The 18,296-nt window shown below is 41.1% G+C and overlaps 1 protein-coding gene across 4 annotated transcripts in view; it reads left to right on the top strand.

The window, feature by feature from the left end:
• The window catches only part of PDE8A (phosphodiesterase 8A), a 129,821-nt gene that overhangs the window by 109,678 nt on the left and 1,847 nt on the right, over positions 1-18,296 (top strand). For all 4 annotated transcript variants that reach the window (XM_075045170.1, XM_075045169.1, XM_075045171.1 and 1 more), the window contains exons 13-21: positions 368-438; positions 1,080-1,244; positions 3,868-3,916; positions 4,174-4,309; positions 7,015-7,213; positions 10,953-11,170; positions 12,027-12,159; positions 16,684-16,848; positions 17,789-17,918. In XM_075045170.1, coding sequence (XP_074901271.1) covers positions 368-438; positions 1,080-1,244; positions 3,868-3,916; positions 4,174-4,309; positions 7,015-7,213; positions 10,953-11,170; positions 12,027-12,159; positions 16,684-16,848; positions 17,789-17,918 — 1,266 coding nt within the window. The remainder of the gene's footprint in view (positions 1-367; positions 439-1,079; positions 1,245-3,867; positions 3,917-4,173; positions 4,310-7,014; positions 7,214-10,952; positions 11,171-12,026; positions 12,160-16,683; positions 16,849-17,788; positions 17,919-18,296) is intronic.

The raw sequence follows: 18,296 nt of genomic DNA, 5'->3' as shown, positions 1-18,296 counted from the left end.
ACCTAAGTACAATAGTTACCTACCTGTGCCTGCCAGTTTATACTCACACACACCTTGTATAGTCTTTTAACTGAGTTTTTAACTGATTATTTTAATTAGTTAAAATAAAAAAACCAAAGCCATGATTTTGCCAGGCTGTTACAGCTACTTATCTCTAATCAGGGATATCAGTGGTTCAGCAAGTATCTCTTTGCATTTGTGTGTCCCCAGCATAACAAGCATGTGTACACATTTTGCAATAGATTGTCTCTGAAGGGCACAGCAGGGTAAGCAGTTCAGAAAATGAATTAAGATTTCTTGGCTGATTCCCCCTGTCATGCCTTGTCGCTGAAATCAGGATACAAATTCTGCTTTATTTTCCACACAGGCAGCTCACAAAGGCGGCACTCTTCTATGGCCAGGATACATTCCATGACTATTGAAGCACCCATCACCAAGGTAATGTGCACTGTCACTAGCTGTTGTCAGTTGTGCTGTACTGAAATACTGGGGCACAAGGCTCCAGTAAAGCATCCGCACTGAGGAGCAAGGCAGTGCTGGCCTCTGGTGCAATGTCTTTCCCTGTTCTACCTGCCCACTGGTGGCACTCCAAAAAGCTAGATGCTCTGAACGAAGTTCTCCCAAGCCTGCTTAGTAGAGTGCCCTCCATGAGGTCATTGCATGACACTTTTTAAGGACTTTTGCCTACGTGAAGGAAGGACTAGAGTTCCTCCTTACTTATGCATTGCAAACTGCTTTCTGAAACTACTCAAGGATTTGGCAAAAATCAGCTCTTTAATAAACTGAGAGAGGCAAATGGGAGAAGGTTATATTAAATCCATTCAGAGACATTTTGAGGCTGTGCCTTGAACGGGAAAGTCATTAATAAGACTGCTGTCTTTAAGGCCACGATCTTGTTCCCAGAGTCAGTAGCAAAACATCAGTGTTTTATCAACATCCCTTTCATTTTGATTCTCCCACATGTGGATTAAAGTTGTTGATCTCATTTATTTGCTATGAGTTTTCCATAGTAATTGATGAGTGTCTCTGTTCTTTCTAAAATCACTTCTAAATTCAAAACATGTCTAATGCTAAACTAGGTAATAAACATCATCAATGCTGCACAAGAAAGCAGTCCCATGCCAGTTGCAGAAGCTTTAGACCGGGTTTTGGAGATTTTAAGAACCACTGAATTGTACTCTCCACAACTGGGAACAAAAGATGAGGATCCACATACAAGTGACCTCGTTGGAGGGTTAATGACAGTAAGTACATACTGCCACAAACAGCTATTGATTAATGTTCCACTGCCTGATTTTCCCAGTTACTCGATCTTTATCATCTGGCATGTGCTTTGCCTCTACAATGGCAAATTTTCAGGAAAAACTGCACATCTCTTTTTGTGGATCCCCCCCCCCCTTAATAATGTAGCTCTGAAAATGGGAAGAAAATTGCCCAGTCCCTTTGAAGCATTAGTTTTGCTAGAAGTAGAGAGGAAAACCAATTCTTTTTTCAATGTGATTCATTTTAGAAAGGTATAGATGGGAGAGGAAGAAAGGAAGATAGATAGACACTTGCATTTATTAATTAGGATTAGAATGGCATGTTTGGGGGGCTTTTCAGTGTATAGAAAGGATGTGTTTTCAAAAGAACGTAAAATATGTATTTTTATTGCTATTTCTTGGATTATATTTGTACCAGTAGAGACTCGTAGAAAGATCAGAGTGCTTTGAGCTAGAAACATGAACGTTCACGTATTAAAACAAAATCATGCTCCACAGAACTCATAATTTAAATAAATAAGGCAAGAAAAAGACTGAAGAAGGCATGTATTATGTTGTTATATTATGAAAATAGGAATGGGGGCATTGGAAAAAGAAGCGTTATACCCAAAGTTGAACAAAGGGCACATAGCAAAGCAAGAATTGAACCCAAACCTTCAGACCCTGGGGTCTGACCCTCCTGATAATAACTAGATGAACTTGGATGAATGTTACCTGTGCCTTAAGGATATGTGTTCCCATTAGTCTGTAGGTTGCATATAAAAGGCTTCCTCAGGAAAAAATTTGACAGTGTGTTGGATGCAAAAAGGCTCACGAGATGTGAGCTTTTCAGAGACGTCTCTGGACTATTATAATTTCATGCTGTAACTATCAAGATGCCTTTGCAGTATCTTACCAGAATCTTGAAGCATTTTACATATATTTTTGCCTTTTAAAATATCAGAGCAAATATCTAATCAGGAGAAACATACGAGAGACTTCAAGAATTCCAGAAGGCCTGAACAGTTCATACAGGGTTGAATTTACTAACTCAGTAGCCAAAATGTATTGTTACCTTAACTATAAAAGTGTAGGAAGAATATTGATACATATAATCGTTAGAGTCTCAAAGTGAATCTTTTCTCCTGCTGAATACACACAGACCATAAACTCAACCGTTTTCTCCTTTTTGTGGATTGTTGATTATTACATATATTTGTATTCTGACTGTATTCAGTCCATGGTCCCAGACCATGCAGGTAACAATATTGTAAAATACAAAATCCTTACTAAAAATAAAACAAAGGCTATTTTATGGAGCAATAGAAAAGCTGAGAAAATCCATTTCAGAGCATGAGGGTATATGGTATAGTATGAGTTTTAAAACGATCTGGGAGAAACATTTTCCAGCAAAGGGTCTGTTGAAAACAGAATCATATTATTCCATTTCACATTCAGAAGTTATGTCTGAGTGGGGGAACAAGTAGTAGGTTATTGGATTTGAACTCTCAAGGAGAATTCATGATGGGAAGGGCATTTGGAGTTCAAAGATGGATTTGCCAGATACAATTACACCTGCTATTTCAAATCTTAAAAAAAAATGAATCTTTGATTCTAAATGATAGACAGCATCTGGTATCCTAAATATTTGTGTCATGGCAATGCTATTGAAGAGTCACTGAGCCAGTTATAGGAGTAGTACTCCCTTTCCTTTTAAATCGCAAAACTCCGGACTAATTTACTTACAAATGTGAAAATAAAAATGAGATATAATAATTCTTTTTAAGTGCAGACATTGCATGTTCAGATATAGCATCCACATTTACTTCTGCTATACTTTGGGTGCATAACATTGTTAGTAGGGTGCATTCAGGTTTTTTTTTCAGTAACTTTTTTTACATCATGAGCTAAACATTAATGTGCACTAACTAACAGCTGTATACATCAAAAGAGCAAGCAGGATTTGGGCCACAGCATTTAGAATTATGACCTGAAAAATAAATATTAAATATATCATTGTTAGTTTTAGTCCTTTGTCTCAGTTTGCACATCTAGGCATCATGCCAGAATTAAGCCTAGGAGCCACTGAATTGGAGAACAAACAAGCATATGTTCTTCTTTGATAGAAGGGAAGCCTCAGAGTAATTTGTTGCTCTGCAATCCCAGCAATAAATCATGAGATTCTTATGCTGCTGAGGTGACCTGATCTGCCAGTACCGGGGAAGGAGAGCAGAAGCATGTCTCCATTCATTCTCTCCCACCACCCACCTTTGCTTGTTGATGGGAAGTATGCAGACATACCGTGTCTGCTTTGTGGCACACATCCCGAACCTGTGTGTGTGTTGTCCAGACAAAGGTGGATGTGAGGCTGTAATTCCACACCTCCATCTGCACCTGAGAAATTTGAGTTTCTACCTATCTGAGTTCATATTGTATCCCATATCATGCAGTTTCTCATCCATTATGAACTATTTGTAAAACAGGCAAATCTTAACAGTTCACACAAATAAGGGAGAGGTAGCTTCAGTCAGGCTTCTCTGAAGTCATTGTGCTACTATTTGGTGTCATTACCTTATAGACCTTTTGTACAATACCCTGCATTTAACTCTCAACTTTTATTGAACAGGATGGTTTACGAAGATTATCAGGGAACGAGTACATATTGTCAGCAAAACGTAAGTTTTAGTTTGGTGGTTACTGAGATATTAAAACATGTTAAGAGATTTAAGAAATGGGAAATGTGATCAGATGTTCTTTTTTATAAGCATTGCTTGGTTTTGTTTTATTTTTATTTATAACCATTGCTCAGCAGCATTACTGAGCTTTATAGAAATGAGAGTTGCCAGGTATTACTATAGAAAAGAAAACACGTACATTGAGTAAGTGTGTATCAGGGTTATTAATAGTGATCTGCAAATACATTCCTCAACAGAAACTCATCAGGTCGCTGGCAGTTTGATCTCTCCAATCTCCCTCAATGACATACCCCCACAGATAACACAAGCAATGGAAAATGAAGAACACTGGGATTTTGATATCTTTGAACTTGAGGCTGCCACCCATAAAAGGTCAGTAAACTCAAGAGCTCATAAATTGAAGTTGCTGAAAACTGACTTAAATGTCATCCTGTAATCAGCTCTTTAATTTCTCTACCTGTGCTTTTAAAATGGAATTACTTCTATTTTCAAAGTCAAATGTTTGAAATTTTCTCATTGTCATTTCTAGTTGTGTATGAACCCATTAAATATCTTCTGTTTCATCATACACTATTTCCTGCAGATTCCCAGTGGATGTAAGTGAAGATTATGTATCTTTGATATGGTATAATAACAAACCAACATCATTTTAAAAGCCTTCCTTTTCTGTTCTTAGTAATAGAGAAGTTCTACAAATCAAATTGTTTTCTTGTGGGGATTCAAATTCAAATTATGGCCAACTACACACAGAGTCAACATGCTGGTCTTAATTTGATCAGTTGATACAGATCATGTTTCATTTTCTCTCCATGTAATTGGGTAATTTTTATTCCGATACAGTTCAAATACAGCTTTTCAGCAGAATTCCCATTGCCTTTTTCTGGGATTAGAGGAAGGTCTTTATTCTAAAATCTTGGCAGGCTACATTTTATGTATAAGATTAACTGAAGAATATTTACTGATAAAATGTAGGGCATACCAATTTCCACCACAGAACTTTTGAAAAGAGATCAGCAGTTTTAATAGACTCTACTTCATTAGTAGCAAGTGCTCCCACTAAGACTGTAAATTGATCTTTCTTTTTAAATCCTTGTTTTTATTTTCTGATGCTTATCAAAAGTTCTCCTTTGGGTCTAGTTTCATGTATCATGCTTTGTCTTAGCTTAAAGCTTCTATAGGAGAGTAATTTGGAGGCTAGATCCTGCAATGAATTGACTATCTTACAGATCTAGCGTTTTGACGAGGGTTTAAGAGCTTTGAAAGGTATTCAAAAACAATGTCTAAGAAGGATATCAGGCATTTAGTTAACATACACACCCTTCATTTTTAGACCATGGTTTTATGAGCCAAAAAAGTGGAAAAATAATCAGTTTTTTATTCTTCTTTAAAGTGATTTTATTGTAAGTGAAGAGATTTACATCCAGTTACTTTAGGGTTTTTTTGCTTTGCTACATTTCCATTTCTAATGAAGTGTTACAGATACAGTAATTAAAAAAAAAAAAAGTAAAAATGTAGTCACTCTGTGTGATTTACAACATTTAATATGCACATTGCAGTAACTTAAGACTTAATTATCCTAGCCAACATGCATGAGATCACCAGGTAGGTTTCTCTGTTCTTACTGATTTGGAGAGACCACAGAGGGACAGAAGAGGTACTTTGTTGCCTGTCCTCTTACTAAAGGAATTATAATTATGACTGATTTCTGCTGTGTTTAAATAAAGGCAATTCATTTATTCAGCGAATTAAAGTGATCTTCAATGAATCACAAGTATGAATATGTTATTAGCATTGTCTTCAAGTCCAAGCAGACATATGGTAGTAAAGCGAAGATAATTCATTAAATCTAAGCTTTAGTGCATTACAGTTCACACACACAGAAACCTGGAGAGACCTTTGTCTGACACTGCTACGTGGGGGGGATTAAGGGGGATTTAACTTTAGTATATTATGCTTCTAGTATATGACACAGTATTGTTGAGTGGTTTTGCCAGAAGAAGTACATCCAGCTCTAAAGTACGTCAGCAACTCTAAATGACCTCACCTCACCTGTCAGGTGCAGCTAAAAATCAGAGTGCTTGATGCATCTGGAATCAAGCAGCAAAGTGAGATGCCAAAATAAGGGTTTAAGATCTATTTTTAAGAATCCGTATTTGAAAATATTTACCATTATACCTGTTCTTCCTAAGCAAAAAAATGTATTGGACAAGAAAACAGTGATATTAACTGGGTTTGGAAGAAGGCTAGTGGACTAAAACTTGATTTATTTTTTTTTTCATTTGCTCTATTACACATATTGCACTTTCACAGCTTTCAGATTAGAAATATTCTGTACTGCTGTTCCGATCTTCATTCACCTGCCAGTCATTTGGGTTTAAATTGTGCAGTTTGGCCTGGGAGAAGCAAGAGTACTGGAATACAGTGATGTTGGCTGTTTTTGGAGACAGGTCTCTGACTGGGGTAGCCTGAAGGTTCATCTGGCCCTTATAGTCTTCTAGAAATGGCATACTCTGGCCTGGTCATCTGCTTCCAGAATACCTCCATCTCTCATCCTCCATTGCATGCAAAGTCAGTGAGCAATGGAAGCCTGCGAGGGTGGGCATAAAAGAAATGGAGCAGATCTGCAGTGCAGAAAGAATAGTGATTGCAGCATTGTATAGTATAGATATAATTAATCTAACTGTAAACAAGCTAGTTTAGGAATCTATGGCAGCAGCAAGATTACCTCCCTCCTTTTATGCACAGAGTTTAGTACTTGCTAATTCATCTCATTTTGACTGCAGTCTGCCAACATAGACTCCCCAAGCCTCAAAATACTGCTACATGTAGCACAGCAGCAATATAGAGCCTTTTTAATATTCCTGGGAGTGTCAGGAACTGGCATGATTCTAAAAGTGTGCATGTGATGGGTAGGCAGAATATTTCTACAGGTCTGGATTGTAATTATGTAACAAGTCCTTATACCTAATCTGACATGTCATTGGTTAAAAATGCTGTATAGATTCATACTATTTATGCTGTGTAATATTCTTTCAGCCTTATTTGTTTCAAAATTTTGTGTTTATTTTTCTCCACAGGCCTTTGGTTTATCTGGGTCTCAAAATATTCGCTCGCTTTGGAATCTGTGAATTCCTAAACTGTTCAGAATCAACTCTGAGGTCATGGTTACAAGTTATTGAAGCTAACTACCATTCCTCCAACTCCTACCATAACTCTACTCATTCAGCAGATGTACTACATGCCACTGCTTATTTCTTGTCTAAAGAAAGAGTAAAGGTAAGTCCGCATTTATAAGCAGCAGTGTAGGTGGGAAGTACAGGTATGTTCAAAGGACTATCGCACAAAAAAAGATGCCGAGAGCTAAATATCTACCTAGTGCCAACCAGTTTAACTCTGAGGTCTAAGAACTGGGCTGCTTTAAATGAGTTCTAGGATTGTCTTACAGTATATGTGGAAGGATGGATACTAATATTATAGGAATTGAGCTACTCTTGATGGGAGAATAAGAAAACCTCCTTTTAAAACAAAACTTCTTTGTATAGTTAAACTTTCTCAGATAGTTGAGCTAATGACACAATTATTTTTGTGACAGTATATGCCAAATCCAGATTTAATGTAATAAATCACCATCTCTTATGCCTCATGATGGTCATTTTGCAGAAGACTCCCAGGACAATATAGGCCATAAAATAGGTTTAGTGCTTCCAAAGCTATATCACCCCCCTGGATGAGACGCCCTGAGGCTCAAAGAGACTGCATTGGAGGAGAGTATTGAAAAAGATTACTTGTCACAGTTCCTTGTACCATAACACCCACTGGCGTATTAGAGCCACTGACAACCAGAATAAATCAGAGCAACCTTTGTTCTCACCTGCCCAGAGGGCAGACTGGAGAAGGGAAGTTAAAACAGTGCTTGCATGTGTATGCAGTGGAGTGGCAGTACATATTTCTGAGTTGCATTTTTTGATAGAAATTCCTACCCTGAATTGGCCTGCCTAAGGATAGTGCTAGTGATGGGCACCTGGCTGAGACATCTGTGACTGTAAACAAGCTTCTGACAGCTCATTAACTGTAGTAAGTCCCTTAACCTGGAGCTGCAGCTCATTAGTGTGCTCTCCAGAGGCTGACTTACAAATACTATATGCCAAGTGGGAATAGAACTTGACTGGATATTTTCAGCCCCTGATTTGCCAGAGGTTTAGCTGGTCTTCCCATGAATATCTATGAAAAACAGACAAGATCTGGACTCACTTTAGTGCCACAGAAGCATGACTGCTTCCTCCTTTTCCAGAATGTTATTTCCATTCCTCTGTAGACATAGGAAGAGGAAAAAAAATGTTGCAGCAGCAGGAGCAGAATCAAAGTTCAAAATTCTCTCATCTTTTCAAAGTTACAGCCCAGCTGCTTTTGCGTTGTCGAGAGTTCAACTTAACCTAAATACAGAAGGCCAGATTCTGCCACTCAAATTCACACTGAGATTTTTTTCAGTAAATTGAACTCAGTTCTTGCCTGGGAAAATTTTCTTGCTCCCAAATTGGAGCAGTATTCTCAGAATCATTTGCACTTGTGTGCCACAGGAGTTAAGATGACAAAGTTAGAAGACTTGACCTGAAGTTAGGGGTGAAGGTGCTCTAAATCCCTGCAAAGTTTGTTATGTCAGACTCAGGAAATTGGGGTCAGGTACACTGCTGTGGTCCTACAGGTCAAGTATTCTCCAGTTTCTGGCCACTTCCCATCCGCACAGGTCTTTCTCAGCCAGACTGAGCACTGGTCACTGTGTCCCTCTGAGGACAGCCTGTTCTAAAAATCTCTCTTCTGACTTCATACCACAAAAATAGAATCCCATGAGCAGTAGCTGAGAGAAAGAAGGAAGAAGCTAACACACAGCAAATTGTATTTCAGACAATGCTATGTAACTAGAGTAGAAATAATTCTTTGCCTTTTCTTGTACTCCACAAGACCCTCCTGACAGTCCTCAGTGAATATCCTAGCTCCATCAAAGTCAAGTCACTGCATTAATTTCAGGAGGTGTAAAGTGGGGTAGAGGCTGTCTTTTCACCTACTAAGTCTAACCATTCAGAATGGTACTGGCAAAGCACGTAGAGAATTTAGACCTTAAATTCAAGCTAATTTGAATGGAAATTATCTGCCCTGCTCCCAGATTCAACTGAGAACATTTCTGCTCTTGTGTCTCTTTCATTATATTAAGATTTCTGACATAATTGTTTTGTAACTGTGATCCTTCACAAAAAGCCAGCACAAACAGCATAAAGGCTAGTTTCCAAACTCATACAATATATTTCTGAGATGCTTCGTTCTTTTTCTGCTTTATGCTATTAATACGGTATTAAAACTTATGTATAAAACCTTAAAAGTCAAATAGTTTGTATTTCATTAGAGGATAGATATAATTAGACATAAAGCAATGACCAATGTAAGCAGACATAAAGCATGGAATTGAGCATGCTAAGAGAATGAGAATCTGATACAGAAAGTAGAGAACAGTGTGTCATGTAATTTTTCCATGGATGTAAACCATCAAGTATTCTTCGTAGAATTCATATTAGTTGTAGCCCCAGGACATTGTTGTTATAGAACTGGATATATGGGAAACATTCCTTACAACTGTAAACCTAGCCAGCATGTAAGTGAAATGTGATTAGGACACATTAAGTTTCCAAAAGAAATGAAGGGGTCTGGTAGAAAGAGAGTAATTTTTAGCAGTGTTGTGTTGGTCTTTTTTCCAAGCCAAATACCCTAACTCCAAGTGAAGGTGGTCTCTGTGTTGTTAGAAAACACAAACTAATTTATTACTTTGCATTTCTTTAATTTGATGTGCTCTGTCAAAGGTGTGGCTTGAGCAAAATTCAAGAGGCACAAAATGGCCAAAAAAGTCATGCAGTGTTCAGTGAAGCTTATAATGAATTTTCCATTGCTCTGTCTAGAACATCTGACCCTTACTGATCTGCAGAGTTCTGGTTTTTATTCCTCAGCAACTTGGCTTAATCTTATGGACAGAGTAGGGTTTCTAATGAGTCTGCCGGAGCTGTTTAACATCTTTGTTGGCAACATGGACAGTGGGATTGAGCGCACCCTCAGCAAGTTTGCCGATGACACCAAGCTGTGTGGTGTGGTCGACACGCTGGAGGGAAGGGATGCCATCCAGAGGGACCTTGACAGGCTGGAGAGGTGGGCCTGGGCGAACCTCATGAAGTTCAACAAGGCCAAGTGCAAGGTCCTGCACATGGGTCAGGGCAATCCCAAGCACAAATACAGGCTGGGCGATGAGTGGATTGAGAGCAGGCCTGCGGAGAAGGACTTGGGGGTGTTGGTTGACAAGAAGGTCAACATGACCCGACAATGTGCACTTGCAGCCCAGAAAGCCAACCGTATCCTGGGCTGCATCAAAAAAAAGCATAACCAGCAGGTCGAGGGAGGTGATTCTCCCCCTCTACTCCGTTCTTGTGAGACCCCACCTGGAGTACTGCGTTCAGCTCTGGGGCCCCCGACATAAGAAGGACATGGGCCTGTTGGAGCGAGTCCAGAGGAGGGCCACGAAGATGATCAGAGGGCTGGAGCACCTCTGCTATGAAGACAGGCTGAGAGAGTTGGGGCTGTTCAGCCTGGAGAAGAGAAGGCTCCGGGGAGACCTTATAGCAGCCTTCCAGTACGTAAAGGGGGCCTACAGCAAAGCCAGAGAGGGACTTTTTACAAGGGCAGGCAGTGATAGGACAAGGGGTAATGGCTTTAAACTGAAAGAGGGTAGATTTGGATTAAATGTAAGGAAGAAGCTCTTCACTGTGAGGGTGGTGAGGCACTGGAACAGGTTGCCCAGAGAGGTTGGGGATGCCCCATCCCTGGAAGTGTTCAAGGTCAGGCTGGATGGGCCTTTGAGCAACCTGGTCTAGTGGAAGGTGTCCCTGCCCATGGCAGGGGGGTTGGAACTAGATGATCTTTAAGGTCCCTTCCAACTCAAACCGTTCTATGATAAAACTAAGCATCCTTTTATTTTCAGCAAACTCTGGATCCAATTGATGAGGTTGCCGCACTCATTGCTGCCACAGTCCATGATGTGGATCACCCAGGAAGAACAAATTCTTTCCTGTGCAATGCTGGCAGTGAGCTAGCAATTCTCTACAATGACACCGCAGTGCTGGAGAGCCATCATGCTGCCCTGGCTTTCCAGCTCACCACCCGGGATGACAAATGCAATATATTTAAAAACATGGAGAGGTAAGCTTAAAACCCAAGGTCCTTGTCTGCCCACTAACAACTCTCACTTTATTCTGTGTAACATAAGATAATGCAAACAAGTATCCTAGAGGAGGGCAGTGCCTTGTGAATAACTGTCCATAGCCCTTGTAGAAGTTTGCTTCTAAAACAGTAGAGTGCTTCTGCCTGTCCTGCCTGACTCAGGAGTAATCCCATGGTTTCAGTTCCTCCTGTGGATAAAAAAGCAGACCCTGTCTAAGGAACTTAGTGTAAATCCTAATGTTAGCAAGTCTAGAAGAATCATTTTGTATCATTGGATGTTGCGGACAAGCTGTGGCTGAGTGGGTAGGTGTTTGCTGGGTAGAACAAGGATAGAAAGAGTCACAGAAAGAGTAAAAAATAAAATGCGTTGTTGCAATGGGAACAATAGTGAGGACCTGTTGTTCTTCCAGCCCTAGAAAGGCATTTAAGGTGAGGATGTAACCATTGCTTTGGCCCTTTCAAGATAAAGCAGAAAAGTATCGCTGAAAACTTGGCTGGAGCATGAGCCACTGCTGAGTGTCTGTGCTAAAAGCCTTGGGAACACACTGGTGTGACATGTCCTGGCAGCCTTCCTGAGTAGCTGGTGCCTCTGATTCTGCCCAGTTCTTGCACTGTTTCTCCTAGAGATCCAGTCGTGCTTCTAGCATATATGTCTGCACACCAAAGGGTACTTCATCCAACATAGCTGCAGCTGCCCAAGCCTTTATTACTGTTCTTTCTTCCCGCAGCACCTCTCTTCAACGGAAACGGTCTGTAGCATTTTTGTTAGACTTGTTTTAGCAAGCAGCCCTTTGTGAACCAGCCAACATTCTTAATTGTTTCCTTCTTTAAACAGGAATGAGTATCGAACCCTTCGCCAAGCCATTATTGACATGGTCTTAGCAACAGAAATGACAAAGCACTTTGAGCATGTCAACAAGTTTGTCAACAGCATTAATAAGCCCTTGGCAGCGCTAGAAGAAAATGGGGTAAGCAACACTGCAAGTCCTCCTTAAAATGACTAGTCATGGACTGGGAACCCTTGGCAGTAGGAAATTCCCGTATGGTATTCTGAGAAAGTTCATCAGAAATGTGGAGAAAGAGAGACTAGAAATGTGTCTTTCACCTCTGGGTTTGAATGCCCTTCTGCTTAGCATGGTCATCACACATTTTGAGGGTGAGTGGGGCTCACTTGGATCCTATTAATATTGGAGTGCTATGAGGTTGTACTTGGAACCAGAACCTTGGGCTATTGTATATTTTCCTGTTAAAAATGCCATTTTGATGAACCCAGTCACTCCCATGGAGAGAGTACTAGTGGCAAGGCTTGGCATTGTTGTTGGCCATTTGTGGAAAGGAGCAAAGGTTTGCCTCAGAACAGAAGCTGAATTACTCCCTCACTCACAATGGGAACCGCTGGTGGTGCAGCATAAGGGCAGGTATATTGACTGCCATATGGTGCATTCTCTGGAAATGAGGGCCTTCACTGCTGCCTGGCAGCATTCATAGGTTTTCTGTCTACTTTCTTTAAAAACTCAATTTAATTTGTTACCAATCAAACCAGAGTAGGGTAATGAGAAATAAAACCAAATCTTAAAAACATCTTCCCCCCACCCCTCCATTCTTCCCAGGTACAACTTTACTCCCAAATTCTCTACCTACCCCCTGCCCCAGTGGCGCAGGGGGACGGGGAATGGGTTTGAGGTCAGTTCATCACACGTTGTCTCTGCCGCTCCTTCCTCCTCAGGGGGAGGACTCTTCACTCTTCCCCTGCTCCACCATGGGCTCCCTCCCACAAGAGACAGTCCTCCACGAACTTCTCCAAAGTGAGTCCTTCCCACGGGCTGCAGTTCTTCACAAACTGCTCCAGCGTGGGTCCCTTCCACAGGCTGCAGTCCTTCAGGTACAGACTGCTCCAGTCTGCAGCCTTTCCCACAGAGTCATGGCCATCTTTGGGGGCATCCACCTGCTCCAGCTTGGGCTCCTCCACGGGCTGCAGGTGGATATCTGCTCCACTGTTCATCTCCATGGGCTGCAGGGGGACAGTCTGCTGTCTTACCACAGGCTGCAGGGGAATCTCTGCTTCGGTGCCTGGAGCATCTCCTCCACCTCCTTCTTCACTGACCTGGGTGTCTGCAGGGTTGTTTCTCTCACATCCCACTCCTCTCTCTGCTGCAGGTTTTCCAGCAGGTTTTGGTTTTTTTCCTTCTTAAATATCTTATCCCAGAGGCGCTACCATTGTCGCTGATTGGGTTGGCCTTGGCCAGAGGCTGGTCTGACTTGGAGCCGGGGAGGTTTCTAGCAGCTTCTCACAGGAGCCGCCCCTGCACCCCCTCCCCTGCTATCAAAACCCTGCCACACAAACCCAATACCATATCATATAGACATAATCAATACCCATCTGGAACCCCATGGACACAATAAAATTGCCTGGTAAGAACTCATTCTGAAAAACCACACCAGTTTCAGTAACAGCTTCAACCAGCAGTTTTGTTGCCAGTAAGAGCAGTGTATAATTTTGTTGGAATGTTTTTTTGCAAAGAGAAGATTTTCAGAAATGATTATAATAAAGTGCATCGGTGGCAACGTCCTGTAGGAGCTGTAATGGTTTTATGTGTTTTCTTACCATGTTTTTTAGAAGGCACATTTATGACTGCTGCATGTAATGGGGGAGGGCAGTCTTTTTATTATTTGAAGGTGGGAGAGGAACAGGTCTTGTTCATTCACCCATCAGAAGCAGACTGGATCTTAATTGGAGAAGAGTACCCTTGTCCACAGTAGAATTAGCTTTGTTCTTGGCACCCAGCGATGCTAATGAGAACTATGTGAATGTGAAGCTGAAGTCCCAGTAGGATACTGGTTTTACTGACTAAACTAGGAGAAAGGCTGTTAAGTCCTCAGTTGGACAGCCTCTCTGGGTGAGTGTAGCAGCATTCAGCATAGGAGGGGAAGAGACATGGAGGAAGAGAAGGGAGCTGCTGCTTCTGGGTGACCTTGTGGAGTGTGTAACTGTCTAGGGCACATGGTCCTGCTGGAGGGCTGTGTACTGGCCTTGCTTGGTGCGCAGACCCCCTCCTCCCAGCCCCAAGAATTGGGATGCAGCAGTTTTTTGAGCAGCAGCATCCATCCAAGGAGCCAAACTCCTCTTCTTGCCTGTTATGGAGAGCTGAATAGCTGTTGCTGTTGAAGAACGGGGCTTGGGCCTGTACAGTCAGACAGTAAAAACAAATACAGTGACGTATAGAAATCAAACAAAAGTTTAATTCTGCCCTTGAGCCCCAGGGGCTGCAGGGAAATAACTGCCCCATAAGGCATTTATGATTCCCAGCAAATTCTGCCCAAGGATGGGAAGAAAGACAAAGCCTATGTAATTTTTACTGAAAACAAGAAGTAAAATGTTTCCCTTCTTTTGGTTGGGAGTTTCTCAGTTCAGCAGGTTCCTATTAAAAGGCCTGTAATGTGTGAGTGGGTATACCACCAAATCATTAGCTGTGCTTGTTACTAGTAGAACAACCCTGGCAAATCCTCTTTCAAGTCTGGTTGTGTATCTGGTTGCAGTGGCAGCATGTGTTTCCTGGCCTGGTTTCCAGTCATGGCAGTGACTCAGTGTAGTGTTTGCAGGCTGAGCTGCCAACCGTGTGTTCCGAATGGGACAGTTCCACTTAGTTTTTTTATTTATTATTTTTATACATATTTGTTCAAAGAGCCATGCTGAGAAGCTGCTCTGTTTGTTTCCTTTCTTCTTTTGTTTCATAAACTGAAAAAAATCTTTTCCAGCTCCAGCATCCTTTATCCTCCCATTTCCGTTCATGATGTCACCTAAGCCTATGACAGGAAGCCAACATCTGACATGCAGAGACACCTCTGCACTCTGAGCAGGATGCTGGGACTAAGCACAGTTAGCACATTTTATTCCCAAGACATCCGCATACAGTGCCCTTGGTTTGAACAGATCACAGAAGCGAACATCCTTTCTTGATTCCTGGTGGTTTACCTACTAGGATATTCTCTACTATCCTTAACTGAATGATCACTAATAATTTTCAATGCTTAATTTCCGTGCTTGAGTTTCTGGAGCTTCCATCACTTTATTCTGGCTTTCTCTTACGTAATTTTGCCATGCATTTGGAGATGTATTCACCTCACTTTGTTTGCTCTGTATCTTCCCTTCCACATATCTAAAAATGAGGGAAGAGAATTGGTTTGGGAGTCTCATTTTAGTGAGAACTGTGGAGCTGGTGTTTCTGAGCGAGTATGCTACCAAATAATAATTTTTTTATTATTGTCATTTTCTTCCTTTAGGAAGAACTTTCTTCCCCCACAAGACCTTTCTTCTGAAAAATATGTCCTAATAAAAGAACAGAATGTTTCTGCTGCTTTGTATCTCCCTCTTTGTACAAAATACTGCGGGAACTGGTGGCACATTATTATTATCATAATTATCATTATCAGTTGTTACTGTTACTTCTACACTGCTCTGACTATAGAGCAAGACCTTGTTAGGTGCCAGAGAAGTCTAGCATGCTCCTTGCTTCAAAGAGTTTCTATTGTGAGTAGATGGTGTTGTAAATTTCTATACCTACCCATCCCTAAAAAGTCAAGTAATAATACTGTACTTACAGGTAATTTTTTAAGATATTTTAATCCTGAATCTGTGTCCTTTGGAAACTTCATCAGAGCTCCACAGAAAATAGCTTCTAATCTGGATCATCGGAGCCTTTACTCATATTAGCTATATACTGGCTCCAAATATAGAGTACTGTTGACGCGCTTCTATGTGCAGCCTGGGAACCAAATATAAGCTGTGTGTGGGCTGAAAACTTTCCTAGACTTGCAGAGGCAAGACGAGGCTGTTCGGAAGCATGTTTCTAATATATTGCTTTAATACTGATAAGCTCAGAAAGCAAAATTCCCAGTCAGATCAGAGACTGATGGGCTAACATGGGTCCAGTGGAAGGGAATGAGGAGCATGCCTGGGTGGCAATGTGGGATCTGACTCTCCTAATAGTAGCAGCGCTGTCAGATTGATTGATGCTCACGCCATTGAGGTTTGCATGCAGAGGATGACCATGCGTGTCGGGTCAGTCATTGTTTTTTGAACCAGCTATTCCACACTCTTAATGTGCAAGTCCACTAATCCTTGGATTTCATCAGAGAATTACATTTTTCTGCCTACACAGTGCTCACCACGATGTGTGTAGTGATGAATGGATCCTCTCCACACTTGTAAGAAGGCAGATAAGGCACAGAGGGATTAGATGACTTGCCCAAAGATGCCCAAGAGATCTGTCACAAAGACAGTGACTGAATCCAGAAACTGAATTCAGTACTAGTTCAGAGCTGTGGCTAACATTCATAATCCCCCTATAAATTTGGCTGGACATCAAATAGGGTAGCCAGTAGCAGGACTGATCCTTGTAGGATCTGCTGAAAGCGTTCCCAAGGCACAAAGCTTTTGAGTAAGTGCACAGAGACCTTGCTAATGGATTGCTTTTAATTCTTAAATGTTACAGAATAATGGTGATGGAGAGTCAATCAAAACTGTTCTCACGTCTCCTGAAAACCGTATCCTTATCAAACGTATGTTGATAAAGTGTGCTGACATTTCCAATCCATGCAGACCCATAGAACAGTGTATAGAGTGGGCTGGACGCATCTCTGAGGAGTACTTTGCACAGGTAAGGCAGCTAAAATGGGCTGCTGAAATTCCAGGTGAGCATCTCTTGAAAAGGGAAGAGAAGGGTGCATATACTGCCAGTGTCCCAGAATGTCTAAGGCTGCATTACATAATGTGAAAAATAACAACTTTTTAATTTTAAATGATGGGATATTATGCGTGCCCATACAAGACTAGATGCCTTCAGACAGACGAAAGTTGACAACTTCTACAGTGCAGTTTTTGAAAAATTTAAGCTTTCATGTTGTTCAGTATGGAGCTGGGCATTTTGAGTTTTGCCTGCAAATGTGTTCCCATCACAAGAGGCAGAGGAAGGGTGCCTTCTGTGTACCCACATTCTGGCTATGCTTCAATAATGGGATCATCAGCTCCTAGTGTTAGCATGGGAACAGCACGCACTCCAAGAAATGCTGTAAGACCTTAGCACACTGTGCTGCAGAATGGTTTTAGGATGATGGGGAAAAGGATGGGGAAAAGGAGAGGGCAGAGTCATCATTGCAGATGATAGACCCAATGCTGCAATTGGGACTTGGTACCTCAAGGGGGGAAAAAGAGGATAAAAAAGATATTTTGCCATCTCTGAGTTGTACAGATTGTCACTTCCATCAGAGATTGAAAATGATTGAGCATCTTTTAGCTCCAAAGCAGTCATAATTTAATCAGTAACGTGTGAATTTACTTAGGGTCAGCTTTGTGTGTAGATGCAGAAGGTAAATGTATCACTTTGTGGGAAACACTGGAAGGCACTATTTGTCTGCTGTTTCCCTGAAACCTAGACGACTAGGTGCTCAAGATTAAATTGCTGCTTCTTCAGATTTATTCAGGTTCCTCTGTTTATTTAGCAGTTGCATGCTTTAGTCAGTGCCAAACAATCTGCTGCTAAAAGAAGCCAATTAACAGAATGTGTCTTAGCTGAATAATCACAAGAGTGTTTTTTGCAGACTGATGAAGAAAAGAGGCAAGGTTTACCTGTTGTGATGCCAGTTTTTGACAGAAATACTTGCAGCATCCCCAAATCCCAAATATCATTCATTGATTACTTCATTACTGATATGTTTGATGCCTGGGATGGTAAGCAAAACTTTGCTATATTTCCTGACAATAACTATTTTGTGAACATTTGAAACTACTGTGATACAAAATTGCTTTCTTATGGCTCCTAGAGAAAGGGAGAGAAAAGGGAAGGTTTCTGCAGTTCAAGTAAGCTTAATAACTTCATTATTGCTTAGAAGTATTTTGATACTGCTACAAGCCATTCTCGTGGCTTCTCTTTAATATATTAGATTCAGGCAATGTTTAACTTTCTTCGTTTTAAACTTGCTTCTCTGTAAATGGAGAACAGAACATATTCTCCTTGATAGCACTTTGGGCACAGTCATTTTGTCCATGTTAATATTAGTTATTCTTCAAGACAAATTTCTACATTCTGGAAACTGCTTGGGGGAGCAG

The sequence above is a fragment of the Buteo buteo genome, chromosome 13, assembly GCF_964188355.1.
Source record: "Buteo buteo chromosome 13, bButBut1.hap1.1, whole genome shotgun sequence".
Lineage (NCBI taxonomy): Eukaryota > Metazoa > Chordata > Aves > Accipitriformes > Accipitridae > Buteo > Buteo buteo.
This window is presented reverse-complemented; position numbering and strand designations above follow the sequence as displayed.